The following is a 22,233-nucleotide window of genomic DNA, read 5'->3' on the forward strand; positions in this document are numbered from 1 at the left end:
CGCGGGCCGCGCAGCGCAGGCGCAGGCGCAGAGCGCCGAGCAGGGATCGGGGTCGTCGAGCCGATGGCCGAGCGCTCGATGGGGTCAAAGGCCGGCGGGAGCGGAAGTGGCGGCGCCGCCGGAAGGACCGGAAGCGAGCGCCGCGGGCCGGCTCGCAGGCGCCGACGGGCGAGGGGGCGGCGGGAGGAGTCGCCCGCCATGGAGCTGGGCGAGCTGCTGTACAACAAGTCGGAGTACATCGAGACGGTGCGCGCGCCCCGCCGGGCCGGGAATGGGCGTGGGCGCGGGGCTGCGGGGGGCGGGGGGCCGGAGCCCCGGTCGCCTCGCGGGGCCTTGGCGAGGGCGGGGCCGGGCGCGGCCCCGTGCCCAGACTTCGGCCCCGCGGGCCGAGCCGCCGACGGGGTGCCGGCCCGCGACTGTCGTCTCTGTCGCCCTCGGCGTCTGCCCCCCGGCGCTCTCGGGCCGGGGGCGGCTTTGCGCGAGACACGCCCGGGCCCAGGTTGTGCGTCTCGGGACCCCCGGGTGGAGGGCGAGGCTCCCGGCGACCGTGTCGGGGGGCGGGGGTCGAGCGTGCAAGCGCCCCGGCCCCCGCAGAGGCAGCGCCCCGCTCCGCTGGGTCCCCCGCACTGCCGGGGTGCCGCCTCCCCGCCGCCCCCAACGGAGACCAAAAGGCCCCCCCCCAAAAAAAATGAATTGTGGAGCAGACCCTGGAGTGCTCCGCGCCTCCTCGCAGGCAGCCCGGGACCCGGGGCGGGGCCCCCACCCCCGACTCTGCTTTCCCCGTTTCTCACCCGCCTTCCCGCTTGTCGTGCGTTTTCAGGCGTCGGGAAACAAAGTGAGTCGCCAGTCGGTGTTGTGCGGCAGCCAGAACATCGTCCTCAATGGCAAGGTAAGGCGCCCGAACCCTTTCGCCAGGTCGCTGGGCTGCCTTCCTCCCACTCCAAAAACCCGACCGTGTGTGTGTGTGTGTGTGTGTGTGTGTTTGGGGGTCACCCCTGAGTGCTGCCCAGGACTTAATCCTGGCTCGGGGATCATTCCTGGTGGCGCTGGGGTGGGGGCTGGGGTGGACCACTGCCTCGCTAGGAATCCAACCAGGGCCCGTCGTGGTGCAAGGCTCTCGCACTTACCCCGGGTGCTCTCCGGCTGCCTCTGCAGAGTCCTTTCAGCTCGCGCGCGCTCCCTGGCCCTAAGGTTGTTTGGGTTTTTTCCGGTTTTGCTTTTTTTAGGTGCACCTGGCAGGACTCAGGGCTTACTCCTGACGCTGTGCCCAGGAATCACTCCTGGCAGTGCTTGGGGCACCATGAGGGATTGGATGCTTGGGATTGAACCCAGGTTGGCCACCTGCAAGGCAAACACCCTGCCTGCGTGTACTGTTGCTTCAGGCCCTCTCAGTTTTTTTAAGTTAAGTTTTTAATTGAACTTAAAAGAGGCCGAGACATAGTACAGCGGGTAAGGGGCTTACCTTGCCTGCAACCACCTGGGTTCGATCCCCGGCATCCCGTATGGTCCCCTGAGCTTGGCAGGAATGATTCCTGAGGGCAGAGTGAGGAGTTACCCCTGAGCATTGCCGGGTGTCATCCCAAAACCAAAATATTTTTTCTCAAATGCTGTTTATTTACTTAATTATTGGTTTTTGAGCTACAGCTCAGTGTGCTAAGTACTTTCTTCTGGTTCTGCTCAGGGATCATCACCTCTGGAGGTGTTGGGGACCCAAGGGTACTCCCTGCAATACTCATCCAACCTGGCTGGCTCTTGAGTGCTGAGGTGCAGGACGGGCGCTCTAATTCGTGTCCTATCTCCGACTCTGAATTCTGTTCCACTGGTCGATATGTTTACTGTTTCAGTAGATTTTGACATCAGAAATCATGAGTCCTCCAATTTCAGCCTGCCGAGTTCTGTTTCGGGGTTGTTTTGTTATTGGAGCCCTTTACTTTTAGAAGGACATTGTAAGGCTGGGGACGTAGCTCAGGGGTAGAGCAAATGACTACACATATGTGAGCCCTGGAGTTTTCACCCCTGATCAATGGATGGTGGTGGGGGTGCACTTTTTATCAGTATGTTAAAGGGCTTACCATTCTCTCATGCCCACGTAATTGTGTTCCAGTTCTTCATTTGGAAGAAAAGTTTGTGGTGTTGACTTAATTTTTCTGTTTTATGATACTTATGAATGAAGGGTTTGAGGCTGTTCATGTTCCTAGAATGAGCAGGCGCCATTGGGCTACATTAGCACGCGACAGGGACGAATGGAGACGTTACTGGTGCCCGCTCAAGCAAATTGATGAGTAACGGGATGTCAAGTGTCAAGTCAAGTCAGTGCTTGTAAACATTATCTTGTGTACCCTGGTCAGCTGAGTATGAGACAAGCACTCTACCCACTGTACTATCACTTTGACCCTGGAATGGCTTTTTTTGGCAGGGTGGGCTACACCTGGCAATGCTCAGTGGTTACTCTGGGCTTTGTATTCAGGGATCATTCCTGAGTGGTCAGGGTGCTCGGAGGACACTGTGGAATGCCAGGGTTTAAGCCCTGGTTGGCAGCATACGAGACAAGCACCCTACCTGCTCTACTGTTACTGTGACCCTTGAATGGCTTTTAAAATAAGGTCACACTCCCATGTTGTTGGGAACCACTGGGGCCACACCAGAGGTGCTGGGAGTGGGTCTGTCGTCCAGGAATCAAAACCAGGGCCTTGTACAGGGTTGGCATGTGTGCTGCTGCTTGAGCTATTTCTCTGGCCCCCTATAAATCATGTGTGGAAAAAACTTTGTACTTTTCATATATGTATCCCCAGGCGATGTACAGTTGCTTGGTTTTTCTTGGTTTTCTGTGACTTTTTTCACATTACAATAACAGTAGGGACCATTTATATCACACGTTGTGAAGGACCATCATTCTCAACTCCTTTTCTGATTCCTGTGCTTTGCACATTTTCACTGCTGTGTACAGTTCCATTTATGTGCTCACTTAATGGTGTGTATGTCCAATTTTGTTGTCGCAAACAACCTTTTTGCATTTCCGGTTCTGTCCCTTGAAAACTCTGGTTCCGTTTTCCTGAGCCCTCTGTCAGTCGTCACAGTGCCAACAGGGATAGGCTGGGCTGAGGTCAGTACGGTAGACAGGATGAAGCCAGTGGAGAATAGTGGTGCCAGGTGAGAATTAAAGATGTGACCCAGCTCTGCCCAAGCAGACTGTTGATTGTCCTGTGGAAATTCAGACCTATAGTTCAGGAGCTTCTGGTTTTCTCCAAAGAGATTGGAAATCTTGAGTTTTTTGTTTGTTTTTTTTTTTTTTAAATGTAAAATGTCTCAGTAGTCAAATAATAATACACAATTAAACGGTAATTGCTATGTGGATTTAACAAGGCATGTTTCTGGCTATAATTTTTAGAACGACTTGCCATCTTTGCCTTATTGTTGAGTTTAGTGAACTCTGTGAAGACCTTTTAGATTTTAACATGACGTTGCCTTGTTTTAAGTTGACTTACTTTCCTACACATCCTGTTCAGTTAGGCAGAGCAGCACCCCTGCCCCTGGACTTTCCTTTTACTTCACTTTATGTGACAGTAAACCAGGAATTGAGTTCCTCTTGCTCAGTTACTTTGAGCACCAACGATAATCTTTATTTTTTAGGGGTGTGTGTGTTTGATTCTTCCAGAGAGTATAATTTAGACTGACAGGGATTTATATAGATTGTCTGTATTTCCAAACTAAGATTGTTGTCTTCATTCAAGACACAATAGAACTATAATGACCACTACTAAGTATTCAGACTCTGGAAATTCTCTCTTCTCCCCAAAGAAAAGAAAGTTATTTTCTGTGTTCACAGATGGAAAAATACACCAAAACCAGCCATTGAAATCAATTATGCATTTCAGATGAAAGAAGTTCATAATAGAGATAGGCATTTCTTTTTTTTTTTTGTCTGAAAGCTGAGAATATATTTACTCTTAATGATGTTGACTTTTTTTTTTTAAATGTAGGAGTACTGCTATTTATTCAGCCACTGATTAACTGATTGAATTGAGCATGAACTCCACCTTACTTTTGTTTTTTCATTTTTTATAATTTTATTTATTGAATCACCATGAGAGCAGTTACAAAGCTTTCAGGTTTAAGTCTCGGTCATACAGTGAAACACCCACACCCATACCTTCACCAGTGCACATTCTCCACCACCAAAAACCCCAGTATACCCCCATCCCACACCCTCCCCCTACCTGTGGGGCAGATGATTTCCACATTACTCTCTCTCTCTCTGCTTTGATTACATTCAGTATTTTGACATCAGACTCGCCATTATTATTTGGGATTTTACCCCAGTACTCAGATCTGCTGAAAAGGCAACAGTAGACAATTTGTTTTCAATTGCTGGTTATGAATAATTTATGATGTTGCGTGGCTGCAGTAGCGGCCACACGATTTTGAAATTCCAAAATTTTAACACTTAAATCTGGAGGGATTTCTGCCAAAACCTGCTGGGTTCCCAGATTTGTTCCTGAGTCTCTGGGATCATGGCCATTAAGAACCTTGATCAGGAGCCAAAAAGGCCGTTGGTGGGCAGCGACTTGGGGTCTTGTTGGGACGGGGAAGAAAGGACCAGCTCCACCCCCATCCTGTGAGGCCCCGCGTGTCTCGTAATTGAGGGCCCAAACCTGACTGTCCAGTAGGCCTCTGTAAGATGGCAGCCACCGAACCGCCTAAGGGGAGCAGGCGGAGGGACAGCACCCTTTCCCCCCTGGGGTGGCCCAGCGACAGTAACCTACTGCGGGTCTGGACGCATTTCTGCCAAAAGCCACTGGGTTCCAAGATTTGTTTCTGAGTCTCTGGGATCATGGCCATTAAGCAGCTTGATCAGGAACCAGAGAGGCCATTCGTGGGCGGTGACTCGGGGGTCTCGTTGGGTTAGGGATGAAAGAGCCAGCTCTACCCCCATCTCGTGAGGTCCCACGTGTCTCGTCACTATGGGTGCAAACTTGACTGTCCAGTGGCCTTCTTCAGAATGGCGGCCACTGGGCCACCAGGGGAACAGGCCAAGGCACGAAACCTATTTCCACCTGGGGTGACCCAGCACCGGTAACCTACTGCAGGGACTGAACGCATTTCTGCCAAAAGCTGGGTATTTTTTTTTTTCTTTTTCTTTTTGGGTCACACCCGGCAATGCACAGGGGTTATTCCTGGCTCTGCACTCAGGAATTACTCCTGGCGGCGCTCAGGGGACCACATGGGATGCTGGGAATCAAACTCAGGTCGGCCGCATGCAAGGCAAATGCCCTACCCGCTGTGCTGTTGCTCCAGCCCCAAAAGCTGTTGGGTTCCAAGATTTGTTTCTGAGTCTCTGGGATTATGGCCTTTAAGCTTGATCAGGAGCCAGACAGGCCGTTCGTGGGTGGTGACTCGGGGTCTCACTGGAATGGGGAGGAAAGGGCCGGCTCCACCCCCATCCCATGAGGCTTCGTGTGTCTCGTCACTACGGACCCAGACTTGACTGTCCAATGGCCTCTGGCGGGTGGCAGCCACTGAGCCACCAAGGGGGAGCAGATGGAGGGACAGCACCCTTTCCTCCCTGGGCTAGCCCAGCGACAGTAACCTACTGTGCGGTCCGGACACATTTCTGCCAAAAGCCGCTGGGTTTCGATATTTGTTTCTGAGTCTCTGGGATCATGGCTGTTAAGCAGCTTGATCAGGAGCCAGAGAGGCCGTTCATGGGCGGCGACTCGGGGTCTCATTTGGACAGGGAGGAAAGGGCCGGCTCCACCTCCATCCCGTGAGGCCCCACATGTCTTGTCACTGAGGGCCCAAACCTGACTGTCCGTGGCCTCTGGAGGATGGCGGCCACCAGGCCACCAGGGGAACAAGCTAAGGCACAAAACCTGTTCCCACCTGGCTGGCCCAGTGCCGGTAACCTACTGCAGGGACCGGATGCATTTCTGCCAAAATCCGTTGGGTTTCGAGATTTGTTTTTGAGTCTCTGGGATCATGGCTGTTAAGCAGTTCGATTGGGAACCAGAGAGGCCATGCCTCCAATTATATAGCTGAGCCGGAGGTGGTTTGTGGGTGTGTCTCCCACATACCTAACTTTTGGCTGTTTACTTTCTTGATAAACTTTTTTCCAAGTTTTTGGGGTCTGGCCAAAAGCACAGCAGCAATTTTTGGGTATCTGGAATTCTGAAGGCGCCATGAGGCTGCTGATGCACTCGCCTCACAGGTACAGATTGACCTGCTGGCGGCACCATACCCCTGAGATAGGCATTTCTTTAAGCTGGAAGGGGCTAGTGTTTATGCTTTGCTGTTTAATTTTCCCCTTCCCTTCCGTTGTTATTCTGCCATGACCAGGGTTCGCCCACTTGTTGGGGTACATTTAACTCGCAGCCTTCACTTTGACTACAAAGAGTGCACACTCTGGTTGCAGTGCTCTGGCAATTTCACGCTTTGTCCTGGTGCCAGGGATCCCCAATAACAGCATCATCAGGATCTCACTCAGCAAGTCGGGCAGTAATGGGGACAAGATGTGTGTCTTCAGATCAACATGATAAGTGCTTTACCTCTGAGCTTCCCCTGGACCCAGACGTATTGGGAGGAGGGCATGAAGGGATCAGTGGTCGTAATGTTAGGATTGAACCTAGGGCATCATACATGTGAGCCCTATGCTCTTAAGTCACTTTTTAAAAATCTGTAACAGTTCACTTTTTCCATCCTTTTTTTTTTCTCCTTTGTCAATTAAATGTTAAGAACTGTTTCACTGTCTCCTCGGATTTCCACATTTCTGAATTGGACTGCTTTTCTTCACATGGACTGTTGACTGCCATCTTTTGTGCCCCCCCCCGTCGCCCTGCCCCCCCCGCATTGGTAATTAATTTGTATATCTCTCATTTTCTTGTTCATTTCTTCTTTCCTCATGGCCCAGGTACTGACTGAGGTTGCATTAGGCATGGAGTCTTTTTTTAAAGCCACTGTGGTCATCCAAAGCGGCATTTCTTAACCTTGTGACCGTGGTATTCCAAAGGGGTCCAAAATGAAAATCACGTAATTGGGAGGTCATGGCACAAGGCTAGGGTCCCGCTTGGAATAGCACAGCGGCCAGTAGGTCGGGATCACATGTGAAGAAAGGGGTTGAAACACGCTAAGCTAAAGGATCACTTTCCCACCAGTCTCCCTCTTTCCTCCATGTAGACTCCAGACCGCTAGCATAATAATAACTCTGAAATGAAAATTCAGTTGGGTTAATTTTTTTCTTGAAGGACCAGAGAGACAATACAGTGGGAAGGGCACTTGTCTTGCTTGCAGCTGACCCAGGTTTGATAATGTGGCACCCGGTATGGTCCCCCAAGCATCACCAGAAGTAATTTCTGAGTGCAGAGCCATGAGTAACCCCTGAGCATCACAGGATATAGTTCCGAAGTAAAAATAAGTAAATAATCCTTTCCTTGCAGTCTCTCTCTCTCTCTCTCTCTCTCTCTTTTTTTTTTTGTGAGCAGGGGCCCACCTGGAGCCACTCCTGGCTCTGCTCAGGAGCTATGCCTGGCAGTGCACTTGGGTTCATATATGCAGTGCCAGGATTTGAACCAGGGTTGTGGCCACAGCCCTGTGTTTGGCCGCCATAACTTTTGTACAAGCTCTCTGGCCCTCTGATTACTCTGTAGGAAGAAAAACATCTAGCAGCCTGGTTGTGACTTAGTGGTAGAGCACCTGGCCAGTGAGTTTGGCACTGTCCCACATTGTTGAGTGAGATCCCACTGGTACTTCTGTCATGTTCCTTGGCCCACAACAAATCTGTGATCTCTGATGCACTGCAGCCACATGTATGTGTGTACCACAAGTATAGAGCACTGCAACTAATTGTGTTTGAGTAGCAGAAGTATGAAACGGTTCTGGAGTGGTAATACAGTGGATAGGGCATTTGCCTTCTATGCAGCCAATCTGGGTTCAATTCTCAGCACCCCATTGGGCTCCCTGAGCCCGCCAGGAGTGAGCCCTGAGCACTGCTGGGAGTGGCACAAAGTAAGTAAGTAAAAAGTAAAGGCCCTCCCGTTGATCATCGATTTGCTCGAGCAGGCCCAGTAACGTCTCCATTGGAGACTTTGTTGTTACTGTGTCTGGCATATCGAATACTCTCGGTAGCTTGCCGGGCTCTCCGAGAGGGGCGGAGGAATCGAACTCGGGTCGGCCATGTTGGCTACGTGCAAGGCAAACGCCCCAGCCACTCCCCACTCCCCACTCCCAAATCGGGAGTGGCACAAAAAACACAAAAAATTATTTGGGGCCAGAGCAATAGTACAGCAGATAGGGCCTTTGCCTTGCTCATGGCTGGCCTACGGTCAGTCCCTGGCCCCACATATGGTACCCTGAGCACTGACAGGAGTGATCCCTGAGTGTAGAATCTGGAACAAGCCCTGAGCATTGCTGGGTGTGACTCAGAAACAAACAAGTATGAAGCACTGCCACCAAGCACTATCACCTTCCTGACAAGAAGAGTATGGAAGAGGAAAGGGGGGAACTCAATTTAAACCTCTGTGCTCAGCATCTGTAATTCCCGATAACACTGACTTTTCCAGATGCAGTTCTAGCTAAAATCTGTTATTGGGTGCGGGGGTCCTGCCAAACAGTATTCTGGGGAACCAAGGCTACTCTGGGCGATGTTCAGCCTGGCTGAGCCTGACAGTTCAGTCAGTGCATGAGCCCTGTGATGTGCCCCTGGAATCTAACAGTGTCGCAGACCAGCGTTCTGTAAGTCAGTCAGTCAGTCAGTCAGTCAGTCAGTAAGAAAGAGTTCCTTACTGGTGCCTTGGCCTCATAGTGCCTGGGTCAAGGCACTAGTTCAGGGCCAACCTTATTTTTATTTACTTTTATTTGTTGGCTTTTGGGGTTACACCCGGCAATGCTCAGGTTACTCCAGGCACTGCACTCAACAGTTGCTCCTGGCGGTGCTCGGGGGACCATATGGGATGCTTGGAATTGAACCTGGGTCAGCCGGGTACAAGGCAAATGCCCTACCCGCTGTACTATCATTCTGACCCCCGCAGGGTCGTATTTAAATATGCTCTCCAGTTTAGCTCCACCCTTGGCCCCTAAAATCATCTCCCCCTTCCTCTTCCTTCTGTTGTTCCAATGAATGGGTGTTGTCCACACTGGGTTTTGGTGCTTGGATCCTTTTGTGTGCAGTGCTCTTGAGTTCACACCCTGGTTATGGTGTACATGTTATGGTCCCCTAATCCCATAGTGGTTCCCTGTGCTTGTCTATTTGGCTACGGTGCTCCCTGGGTAGCATTCTGGAATTGTACTCAGCATGTGAAGAGGTACCAGTTCACTCACTGCCCAGCACTGCACGGTTCCCTGAGCACCACCTAGAGTCATTCCTGAGCACAGAGCCAGTAATCACCCCTGAGCACTGTCCAGTGTGGCCCCCACCATCACCACCATAGGGGCTTTATTGGCAAGAAAACACGGGCCTGATAGGAAGTAGCTCAGAATGATAGGAAGTAGCTCAGAATGCTTTGGCATGTGCACTGCATACTGGATGCCTGGGTTTCCCCTCTATTGTTGCATGGTCCCTAAATGCTGAACCAGGAATTGCCTCTGAGCACTATAAGTGTGGCTCCCCAAAAAAAAGAAAAGAAAAAAGAAATTTCTTAAGTTGAAAAGTATGTCTGACCAGCACAGATTGTAGAGCAAGCATCAGAGAGAGGAATTGGAAGTCTGCTTTTATTTTTGGCAGAATTAGGGTGATGTGGCTGCCTAAATAGTCTTAGTTTTTGCCCAGGAAAAATTAGTTTGTTCAGAGTTGTGTTCACTATTGTGAACTCTTACTCATTGTTCCAAATAGTAACATGACCTATTCCTCCATATCACAATTTAATGCATGGATTAGGCCACTAATAGCAGCCTCTTGCCCAAAAATAAAACAAGGTAATTAAATGACCTATCCTCTGCCGAATTTGTTCAACTGGTCTGTTGAACACACACAAAATAGTTTTTCCCCATGTTTCCTGGGAACAGTGGGCATGTGCAGCTGAGGAACATGCAATGGACATGCATCTCGTGTATAGAAAATAGAGAAGAAACATAATCAGGGGTGTGTTTTTGAGCTTGGTCGTGAGGAAAAAGGTGAGTGCAGGTCAAGGAAGGTTCCACTGTGCAGCTGCTAGTATTTTCTGTCGCCTTATCACTACAGAGTTTTCCTCAGGTTCTCTCTAGGCCCACTCAGAGCCAGAAGAATGTTGTAAGGTGGTTTCTCCCAATGAGGGGTTGCCACATCCTAAAACTGCCAGCCTCAGACCAGTTTCTGTTAACTTTCTTAACCTCTGAGAGTTTACATTTGAGGGGAAGGGAAGCTTTTTAAAAATTTTTTGTTTGGGGACCACAGCCAGAGGTGCTCAAGGCTTATTCCTGACTCTGTGCTCAGGGATTACTCTTTGCTGGCTCAGGAGACCATATGTAGGTCTGGGGATCAAACCAAGCTGGGCCGTACCCTACCTACTATATACTGTCACGCTGGCCCAAGTAGGAGAAAAGCTTTGATCATTACATCACACTCATGTTCTTCGTTGTTTAGTCAGTGCGTCCTGTTCATGTGGAATTGAAGGCAAAGTTTGTACTATACTAGAAACATACTCCAATGAAATCACTATTGTAAGCAAAACCCTTCATCTTACAAGTTACTCTTAGTTTTGTTTTTTGTATGTGTGGGGGGGCAGGGGCACACCTGGAAATGCTTGGATTGTTCCTGGCTCTGCTCTTAGGAATCATTCCTGGCAGTGTTCAGGGGACCTTATGTGATGCTGGGAATCAATCGTGGGTTGGCTGCATGTAAGAACAGCGCCCTACCCACTGTACTATGGCTCCCGCCTCTACAAGTTACCCTTTTGAGAGAATATGTGACTGATCATAGCATAACTCTGGCTCAGAGTCATGTCGCTTACTCTTTGTTTTGTATTTTTGGCTGTGTTGCTGATTTTTAAAAAATGTGTTTTGTTTTCTAGACCATTGTGATGAATGATTGCATTATCCGAGGGGATCTGGCAAATGTGAGAGTTGGACGCCATTGTGTGGTGAAAAGTCGGAGTGTCATAAGGCCACCATTCAAGAAATTCAGCAAAGGGTATGTGATTTAATTACCTTATTTTATTTTGGGGTAAGAGATTGCTACTGGTGGAGTTCAAGAACAATTTAATCAGCCTAATAAGTGGATGAATAAATAGCAGTACTCCTACATTAAAAGAGAGAGAGAGAGAGAGAGAGATCGCTACTGGTAGCATTTTCCATGTATTAAATTGTGATACAGAGGAATAGGTCAGTGCTATTATTCGGAACAGTGAGTATGAGTTCACATTAGTGAACACAACTCTGGTTGTCTTTGTCCAGTTTGGTTGTTGCAAGAAACAACCAGTTCAGCTAGCAAAAGGGAATGGTGTTCTGATGAATAGATATAGGCATAATCCATGGAGTCTGAGGGTAGAAGGAGCCAGACTTCCTAAGGGACAGGAACATGGAAGTAGACGTCGAGGCAGCAGAAAGACAGGTCCTCACTGCACCAGTCTTTGTCTGTTTAATTATACTGTGTCTTCCCCATTCCCTCCCCAAGTCTGCTTCCCTCTCCTTTCTTTTGGGTAGGTTGTGTCTTCCTACTTTGCTTCTAGATACAACCTTACTGCCTCAGACCTTCATTTGTATCTCCTCCCCATGTAGACTTATTTTTTTGGTTTTTGTTTAGAGTAAGATAGATTTTATTTGGACGTTTTTAAAAGGGGAAGGAGGAAGAAAAAGTGAGAGAGTGTAATGTGCTCAAGAGAGAACATGTGCTTCTCCAAAGGTGGAGAGAGCCCCTATGCACATTCCAGCATTCGATTTGAAAGCGTGAAAGTACACATCTCAACGAGAGAAGATGTGGGTGCCACATGTACTTGGGTATGGGCTCAGGTGCCACATGTGCTTGGCCATGTGGGAGCAAGCAGTACATGAGCTCAGGCAGCATGTGCACCCCCCCCCCCCATATAGATTTGTAACTGAGGGATAGCGATATAGCGCAAGAATTATGGGCTTACCTTGCATGTGGTTCACTCACTTTCATCCAAAAACCCAAGTAAATAGACGTTCAACATACATGCTGTTTGGGGGCTCCTGCACCTGGCTGTGCTCAGAGCATACCCCTGGCTCTGTGCTTAGGGATCATTTCTGGTAGGTTTGGAGGACCATATGGGATGCCAGGGATCAAATCCAGGTTGGCTGTATCCAAGGCCAGCACCTTTGCCTGCTGTACTATATCCCTTTGACCTGGGATCTTAGGTCTTATTTCCAGATTCTTGGATAAGGGAATCTGATGGACTTCGATTGAGTTAAGTACCCATCTCTGAGCTAAATAGCTCTGACCCACAGGGAAAGGTCAAGTAAGGTCCACTGATCTCTCAGGGAATAAGGAGTGTCAAAGAAGGGATACCAGTATGGCAAGAAAATTGAGTACGGTGCCTGCTTTGGTGATGGTGGTGCTCTCTCCGTCTTTTTTTTTTAAATGTAGGTGTATTGCTGTTTATTCAGCCACTGATTAGGCTGATTGAATTGTGCATGAACTCCGCTCTCTCCACCTTTCTTCCTCCTCAATTGGTCTCCTGGTTCTTACCTACGGCACCGACTGTGTTCTACCCAATGATTTAACACATGCTTACTGTGATCTTTCCTTATGCCAATCCTGGATGATAATAAGGGATATGTAAAAATAGCATTCCTCCCTCAGGGGTCTCAAAATCTAGTTTGTAGGACAGTTGAATGGCCAGGTAACTAGCACCTAACATGATGGCCACTATATAATGTGATGTGCCTATCACATGACAAAGGAACACAGAGATGAGCCAGAAGCTCAGGGTACATCCTGCATTTCCCAGCTTAGTGGTGTGCCCCAGGCTTTCCATTACATACGAGCTTCGGAGCAAAGAGTCTCTAAATCTCTCACATGAAGATGTTTGCTGGTTAGTGCAGCAGGCTACAGGGAAACAGCAAACCTCCCAGTGCCTTCTTGTGACTTCCTACATTGACTCATGCTCCGCTGGACTTGTGGACGCTTCCTTCTAATCGGGGCATCACTGGGCTGGGTTTGACCAGGAAAAGCATGAACAGAGGGTTTATTGCTAAGAGGTCGCATGAATTGAATAGTCCATGTGAGAAGTACAGAAAGATGAAAATAAAAAATAGCAGCTCTTGAACAGAAGGTGAATGGGGATTTTCTCTTTCACTTCCCAGCATCAATAATGGATAACAGTATAAAAATAAGGGGGCTTCGGTTTTACGTACGTACGATGCCAGGGCCTCACAGGCGAGGCCAGGGCTCTGGTGCTGAGCCACCTCACTGGGATGAGTTTTCAGATTGAAGTGGAAGAACTCGCAGTCCTGCCACAGACTGCACTGAGACCAGAGAACCCATCACCACACGAGGGTGCAGACTCAGTAGGAATGGGTGCCTGGGATTGTGACTTTGTGGTGTAGAGTGCCTGCCTCACCTGTGTCGGGCTGTGGCTTCGAGCCCTGGCACCTCCTCTCTGGCACTGCTCGTGTAGATTCCCCAGGTCCTTAAGTGTGACCTCCAGCACACTGTCATAAAATAGGTGTTGTTTGTGTAACCCCATCCCTCTGGACATCACAGCAGGAGCAAAAGGAAGGGACATTAATCAAAAATGTGGGGGACTGAGCGGCAGCTCAAAGAGCTGGGCCACATGTCTTGCATACAGAGGCCCCCGAATCAGTCCTCAGTGCTGCATTGATCCCCCACTTTTCTCACCTACCCCCCAAGCTCCCAGAACTTCTAGAGGGGGCCTTGGTGGCTGCAGTGCGCCACCAGGCCAGAGCCCCAAACTGTTGGACCTGCATAGTTGGATTAGATAGTGGCGATAGTGGTCCCTGGCCCCAAGCCCTGCTGAAGGGTCTCAACAAAGATAATCCGGATGAACAGGAAGATTTTAGTATCTGCAGAGGACAGGTGTATCATCTTTCACAAAGTGGAACACCGGCAAGACGAGAACTATCTGCAGCTCTTCCTCATTAGTGCCAGTCCAGAGATTTCACATCCCACGTATCTGACGGTGATCGCAGGATTGCCATCGGTGACATTTGAGGAATCTCGGAGGATGCAGATGATGTCAGAAGTTGGGGTGGTGGAGGGGTGCTGACATTGGTGGTGGGTGTGGTGTTAGAACATTGTAGGCCTGAAGCTCTATTAGTAACAGGATTGTAAATCATGGTGTCTAAATAGAAATTGAAAGAAGCGAAAAAAGAAGTGGGGGGGAAGCCTGCTGACTCCTACTCATTGTTCCAACCTTGATTTATATGTCACCTTGAATTAAGTATTCACCAGATTTCCAAGATGAGTGCATTCTCCTAATTATAGACTCATAACTCGGAATAATTTTCTCAATGGCACTTTTACCAACAGTAACTAATTACTTACATAATCATTCCTTTAATCTGTCTTGTCTTCTCTTGACTGTAAGCTTTCCGAGGGCAGAATCATGTTCTTTCTGCTCGCCATTGCAGCCCTTATTCCTAACATAGATTCAGGCTTCTGGTAGGCACTCAGTGAAATCAATGCCTGTATGAAGATTTTCAGGATGTCAGATGCTAGAAAATCCATCCCCTGAATGTGATCTCGGTCCCCCGAAGCAGCATAGAGCAGAGGACTGAAAATGTGTTCAGGGAGCAGTTTCAAAGGAAGCAGGAATGAGCAAATGTTCATTTATTTTTATTTGGTTCCAACTCCTGTAACTTATCAGTCTTCACTCCTTGCTATTTTCTTTCACATTATGTGCTCTAGTATTTCAGTGTTTGAGTGACTGTCTCTTCAAGATTATAGAATTTCTCCACGTGAGAATTCTTGCCTTGCCAGGAGCAGTCTTACCAAGACAAGCTGATGAAACTGAGATGAGGAATTCTGCTTCTGTAAACTGTGACCTGAAGTGTGACCTGACTTTTGTCATGTTCTTTTTCTTCTTTAGGGTGGCGTTCTTTCCTTTACATATCGGGGACCATGTCTTTATTGAGGAAGATTGTGTGGTCAACGCAGCTCAGATCGGCTCTTATGTTCACGTGGGCAAGAACTGTGTGATTGTAAGTATGGCGATAAGCAGCCTCTCTCCCCCCGACATTTGTCCCTCTCATCACATGTCTCTGCCACTGTTTAGCACACAGGGTCCAAACAGTTTCCAGTCTATGGGGGCTGTTGTTGGATTTGGAGCTTCTCCTGGACATTCATAATTGGAACTTCTCTTTATTCAGCCTCTTCTATGTGACAGAAAAGTCTTTAATGATTTCACTTAATCCCTAGTCAGTCCAGGAGTGGCAGGTACTGTTATACCCTGTTTGCAGATGAGAAGACCGAAGCCCTTAGATACGAGCTAAGACAAGGTTAAGAAGTGGTAGAAGCAGAATTTGAGTTCATGTGATTTGAATAGCCATGTGCTGTCTGGTGTACTTGTTACCATAGACACAGATGCTATAGTCTGGTGGGAGCAAGGGAATCTTGAGGGATTAATAGAACTTGACTCATGGACAATGGGCAGACGGGCGTCTTGGAGAAGAAACTGGTATTCAGAAGGGTCAGAGTCAGCATGGGGCTAGAGAGATGAGAGTTCTGTGGGGAGGGCATTTGCCTTACATACATCCGACCTGGATTCAATCTCTGGTATGCCTTAGGGACTCCCAAGGATGGCCAGCAGTGATCCCTCAGTGCTAGGGATCAAACCCAAGTCAGATGCATAAAAGGCAAGTTCCTTACCTGCTTTACTATCTTTCTGAGCTGTGACCTAGGTTTTTTTTTTGTATGTACATTTTGTAAATTATATTTTACATAATATGCATCATCATCAGGGCTGGAGCGATAGCACAGAGGTAAGGCGTTCGCCTTACAAGCGGCCAACATGGCTGACCCGAGTTCGATTCCTCTGCCCCTCTCGGAGAGCCCGGCAAGCTACTGAGAGTATTCGATATGCCAAACACAGTAACAACAAAGTCTCCAATGGAGACGTTACTGGGCCCGCTCGAGCAAATCAGCGATCAACGGGAGGGCCTTTACCTTTACCTTTACCTATACATCATCATTGAATATGTCCTTCTGTACTTCTGTATAGCTTTGACCTTTTTTTTTTTTTAATTTTATTGAATCACCGTGGGATAGTTACAAGCTTTCATGTTTGGGTTACAATCACACAATGATCAAACACCCATCCCTCCACCAATGCACATTCCCCACTACCAATACCGGGGATATTGGTTTCTTAATCTCAAAATGCTGTGGGTGATGACAGAATTGAAAAGTGATACCAGCAGATAAAGTCAGTTATAAAATTCAGTCTAAAACATCAAATAGCTGCAATTTACCCGTAGGGGGAAAAAATGAATAAATTACTTCATATCCAAATGAGTTTGTTGGCACTTTGTCAGTTTGTCATTTCCAATTTGTTTTATACCATGAACCTATAGGAATAATATGGAATGAACCCAGAGTATAGAAATAAGCCCTAATTTCATGCATAAATATTTCTAGGAGTTCCACTGAGGACATAGGGATTTGTCTCCAGTTTGTTCAGGCAGAATTTCCTCATGTGATAAGACTAAGGTCTCCATCCTGTCCTGTAGAAATCCCTTTGGGAAAAGCTTCTTTCCCAGTGGTCCCAGTAGGACCCTGATGATGCCATTCATCAGTCTGGTTTAGTGTCTGTATCGATGCCCTTGACTAGCTGTTGCAGCCTGACTTGGAGTTGGGTGTTTGTGATGGGAGGTAGAAGCATAGCTATTTAGGTAATTTCCAGGGAAAATACTGATTCTATCAGCCGAAGAAAGGGGAATGGATGTAGGATAAGCAAAACAACTGATGTGCACAGAATTAAAAGAATAAAATTAGAAAGTTAGGTAGAACTCGTAGAATGAATGAATGTTTTGAGTTCATACCTAGGCTGACATAAACTGTCACTAGGGTGACATGCCACCCTCGCCCCAGAAGTACACGCACATCCCTATCTCTGTCGTTCTTGCTATAACAGGAGCCGTTTGAAATAAGGAGTTGAGCCAAGCGCCTTTTGCTGCCCACACAGTAGACTAAGCAACTTTTTTCTCTCACTTTCTGGTCTGTTTCCTATTGACAAGATTGTAATTTCAGGGGCGTCGATGTGTATTAAAGGACTGCTGCAAAATTCTCGACAACACAGTGTTACCTCCAGAAACTGTGGTCCCCCCATTCACCATCTTCTCAGGCTGCCCAGGTAACCTTGCATGTTCATCGTCGCGATTCATTTCATTTCCGTCACAAAAGAAATGTATGCTATTTCTGTCTCTGATAATATATAGATCTGCTAACTTTTACATTCTCTTTAAATGCCTAGAAATACTTAAGTACTACTTAAAATACATCCTGGAGGGTCAGAGAGCTAGTTTGGGGATAAGGTGCTTGTCTTGAATGTGGCTCATCCCGGTTCAATACCCAGTACCACATGTAGTCAGGGGTGATCCCGAATACAGAACCAGGAATAAGCCCTGTGCACTACCACTTGGAGGCACCCCTTGCCCTCCCCCCTCCCACCATCACCAAAAAAAAAAAAATCTGGTATCCTTTGTTGTGGACTTTGAACAACACCTGGCAACACAGCGCCATCCCTGTGGTCCTAGGTGGTGCCTGTGGGATCAAGCTCACAGCAGCCATATGCAAGGCGAGCACATTTTCTCTAGCCCATGATCTGTTGTCTTTTTAAATGCCTAGTTGAGTTCACAGGAAATTATGGAGGATTAGAGCAAAGAGGAAAGAAACCTGGCCTGTGAGCTGCTAAGGTGAACTGTCTCTATGATAGAATAACTTAGGGTTTGATCCCAGTCTTGGGGTGAGAGGCAAAATTTTGGAAACATACAGGCGAAGAGATATTCTTGAAGGATGATTTCTTGGAGTTGGAGCAATATTACTGTGGGTTGGGTGTTTGCCATGCATGCAGCCAACTCAGATTCAGTCCCCAGCATCCCATATGGTTCCCCAAGCATCACCAGGAGTATCACTGGGTGTGACCCAAAAAGAAAAAAGAAAGATGATTCTTCAATAAAAGATAGAAAAAAAAATCTGTCACCAGATGGTGGGATCGAGAGTTAGAAAGGGCTTCACCAATTGGTGCTCAGGTCTGCTCTCGGCTTCTTGCTCTAGCCCTTTGAACTATATCCCTGGCTTTAAAAAAAAACAAAAACTCTGAAAATGTATGTGTTTGTAATCCTGATCTTGCCTGCTAATTTGTAAAAGGTGCCTAGGAGAATTCTTTAGTTTTCAGACTACTTTTTTTCTCTTTTCCCTGTTTTTTTTTTTTTTTAATTTTACTTTATTTTTGTGGCCAGGGGGTGGGGGTTGGGCAGGGGATGGCAGCGAGACTCCACCCGTGACGCTCTTGGCTCTGTACTCAGGAATCACTCCTTGTGGGGCTTGGGGAAAACATCTGGGGCACCAAAATTGAACCCAAGTTGACTGTGTGCAAGACAAATGCCTTACCCGCTGTGCTCTCTCGCCCCTTCATTATTATTTTATCTCCCTATACTACATAGCTTTATGTATGGATGTGTAGATAGATGTATATATGAAGGTATGGTATTTCACATGTGTAACGTATAATATGCACACACAAAAAATTTCATTCCTATAGAGACCATTCTCTTCCAAAACATGTTTCCATTTTTATTTTGTCTTTTGTTTATTTGGGGGGTGGGGGGCGGAGGGCATGCCCATCTTTGCTTAGGGCTAACTCCTGGTTTTGTGCTCAAGGACCATTCGTGGCCACATTCAGGGAATGGGGTGTTGAGTTAAACCTTTGTATTATTTCTCCACCCCAGAAATAGGTTTTCTTTTTTTTTTTTTTTTTTGCTTTTTGGGTCACACCCAGCAATGCTCAGGGGTCACTCCTGGCTCTGCACTCAGGAATTACTCCTGGCGGTGCTTGGGGGACCATATGGGATGCCGGGGATCGAACCCAGGTCGGTCGCGTGCAAGGCAAACGCCCTCCCCGCTGTGCTATCGCTCCGGTCCCAGAAATAGGTTTTCTTAACAGTGTATCTTGCACATCTTATTGGCGTGTAGAGACTTGCGTTATTCATTTTAATGGCTACATGTTTTTACCTCGTGTAAATAAACCACAATAGAATCATTCCCTGCTTCTTCACTAGTGGAAATGTTGCTGCATTTACACTGTTGTACAGATGTTGAGCAGTTGGACAGAAAGTTAAATTTTCAGGTCACAAAACTTTAAAGTTTGCTAGCTCTTTCTAAATGCCTCTTCAGTATGAAGGCATATGTCCATCCACAGTATATGAGACTGTCTCTTTCTCAGAAAATTTTCAGTATGATTTTCCCATATTTTGTTCCTCTCTAGGACATTTCTGTTCTCCCCACCTTGTTCTGTATGCAATGAACATGCTTGAGCATTGGAGTTGATCTCACTATAGGGACAGAAGGGACGTTTCCTGCCTCAAAAGGAAACCTTGGCTTGCCCAGTAGGTGTCTCACTGACTCCAGAATACAGACAAATCCATGACCAGAACAGCCACACCAGATGTGGCCGTCGAAGATGCCTTCTTTCTTCCCAGCATGCAATAATGACCTACTCTCATTTGCTGGATGGTATTTGTGCATTTGGTGGTGGCTTTGTGTGTTTTCCCTACACATACACATTGGCGTTATCTGGAAGGGAGGGTTAGTAGAAATACTGTTAGCACTGAAGCTGGAAACTCCATGTGTACTAGTGACTAGCAAACGGGGGCCGATGGCAGTGCGAGCCGCAGGCCCTGCTGGCTCCATGGGGCTTGACCAGGTCTTTCTTTCCTCAGGACTGTTCTCAGGGGAGCTCCCAGAATGTACCCAGGAGCTGATGATTGATGTCACCAAGAGCTACTACCAGAAGTTTTTGCCCTTGACACAAGTCTAACGTCTGTGCCTAATGTCTTGAATTCGCATGAACTCTAGGATGAACGTGGGGACTAAGTGACCAATGAGATGGACACAGAGCTCTTGTGTCTCTAACACCTTCCACCTCCTCCTTTTTTTTTTTTCCAAAGAATTTCTCAGTTCTGGAGGCTGGAGAGACAATAAAGTGGGTAAGGTGCTTGCCTTGCACGGAGCTGATCTGGGTTCAATCCTGGCACCCTGTGTAGTCCCCCCAGCCCACTAGGAGTGATCCCTCTGTGCAGAGCCAGGAGTTAGCCCTGAGCACTGCCAGGTGTGGCCCCCAGACATACAAAACTCTTCTCAGTTCTTCTAGGCACCAAGACTTCATACCAGAACATCCTTGGGAGGGAGGGGGCATTGTCAAATCTGTGGTTAAACTTCGTCTGCTTAAACAATCTGTGGCATATAGAACCATCTGCATGCAGCACTCCGGCTGGTTAATCGTGTACCTGGACCCTACCTAGAATAATGCTGCGTTCCAGTGCAGAGGGTTGGGCTTGCGGTGCTTGTGTGCACAGCTCACAGGGATCAGCTCTCCTGCTGCTACCCTATCTGGCCACAGTTTTTCATAATTTTTTTTTTTAATTTTTCATAATCTTGAAAAAAGTGTTTGCGATTTTTTAGAGCCCAACTCCCTATTTACTAATTAAACTTGAAGGGAGGGGTGTTTCTCTTTTTCCTAAGAGAGCACTGTGGAGCATTCTCTTTCAGGGCTTTGATTTTCACCGAAAGGGAGGCCCACAATACCCAGGCTGGTTTGTGCAGTTCCAGATTCGAGTCTCCCGTGTACATGAGCGGGGTGGGCCGTCTCTCCTGCCTCGTCCCTGTGGGCAGCAGTCGAGGTCTTAATTCCACTAAGTTGCAGCATTTGTGATCCTGGTTCCCTGACCTAAAACCATTCACCCTACTCTGCATTTGCCATGAAGCTCACTCTCCAGGATATTTTACTTGGGCCCATTCCCCTATGTATGTGGGGCCTCTAAAATTACTCTGTGGGAATAGAGCCCTAAAGTCGCCAGTAGATCAGCCCACCGTGGCTCTGTCCTGCCCTATTGTCTTCGAAGGCAGAGTTGGAAATGGAGGCCTTAGAAGGTGGAAGGCCTGGATTCTGCTGGAGTCAGGTAGAACAGTTCAGCCCAGAGGGTTAGGACCTATCAGGATGTGTCTTCACTTACTCTCTGGTTGTTGGGTTTGCAAAAGCAGCTGTATGTAGTCATCTCCGCTAGTTCAGTGTAACTCTTTCCTGCTTTTAAATGTCTATTAAAATATTGACACATGAAAACAGTTACTTGAAAGTGATCACTCTACTTCCAGTGAAACCTATCTCCATTCCTTCGGCAGTTTTCTTGGTGTCTGATGCCCTGTCCCCAGCTGGACATTCACATCGTAAGGTGGTTGTCACTCCCATTTTACAATTGGTGGTGGGGGCGGGTGGGGGGTGGGAGGGGCAGAACCACTCCACTCAGAGATGCCAAATAGCCCGGTCAAGCCCCTACAGTGAAGAAGTGGCTGGTCCCAGAGCACCCCCAGGTCTGTCTGGCCCCCCAGCCCAGGAGTTTTAGCTCCGCTCTGTGAGCTGACACAGACTCATCCTTATAGCATGTGTACTCTGTGCCACACTGATAGCAGAGAAGGTTGCAGGGGGGTGGGGCAACCCCCCACTGCCTTCCTCCTTTATGCCACCATGCAAGATGGCACTTGGAATTAGCAAGGGTTAGATGTTCTCTACTGTCTGGTGTGTAACAGGTTATAACCTACCCTGTGTTTGAATGTTTCCAAAGGACACTTGTCACTTTCTGCCCTCAACTCCATCTCTTTTTTGTTTTTTGAGCCACACCCAATGGTCCTGAGGGCTCACTCCTTACTCTGCACTCCGGGATCACTTCTGGTGGGACTCAGGGGACCTTATGGGGTGCTGGGAATCAAACCCAGGTTGGCCTCATGCAAGGCAAACACCTTTCGTGCTTTCCCGCTTTGCTCTGGCCCCCCTCAGCTCCTTTCCTAAGCTACCTTTTGGGGTTGTTTCTGTGCTTGATTGGCATGCCATTGGATTTGTTTCAGCGATGTAGCACTGTAGCACTGTCATCCCATTGTTCAACGATTTGGTCGAGCGGGCACCAGTAACGTCTCCATTGTGAGACTTGTTGTTACTGTTTTTGGCATATCGAATATGCCACAGGGAGCTTGCCAGGCTCTGCCATGCGGGCGAAATAACTCTCGGCGCTTGCCGGGCTCTCTGAGAGGAATGGAGGAATCAAACCCAGTTCGGCCGCATGCAAGACAAATGACAAAAC

The 22,233-nt window shown here is 47.9% G+C and overlaps 1 protein-coding gene across 1 annotated transcript; it reads left to right on the forward strand.

Moving 5' to 3' along the window:
• Positions 1-136: 136 nt before the first annotated feature.
• Positions 137-21,223, forward strand: DCTN5 (dynactin subunit 5). The gene is made up of 6 exons (XM_056138850.1): positions 137-246; positions 821-889; positions 10,977-11,095; positions 14,973-15,084; positions 17,132-17,234; positions 19,822-21,223. Exons 1-6 carry the CDS (start codon positions 199-201, stop codon positions 19,917-19,919), a joined length of 549 nt encoding a protein of 182 aa, XP_055994825.1. The 5' UTR covers positions 137-198; the 3' UTR covers positions 19,920-21,223.
• Positions 21,224-22,233: the final 1,010 nt, after the last annotated feature.

This window comes from Sorex fumeus, unplaced genomic scaffold (genome assembly GCF_029834395.1).
Source record: "Sorex fumeus unplaced genomic scaffold, SorFum_2.1 ptg000130l, whole genome shotgun sequence".
NCBI lineage: Eukaryota > Metazoa > Chordata > Mammalia > Eulipotyphla > Soricidae > Sorex > Sorex fumeus.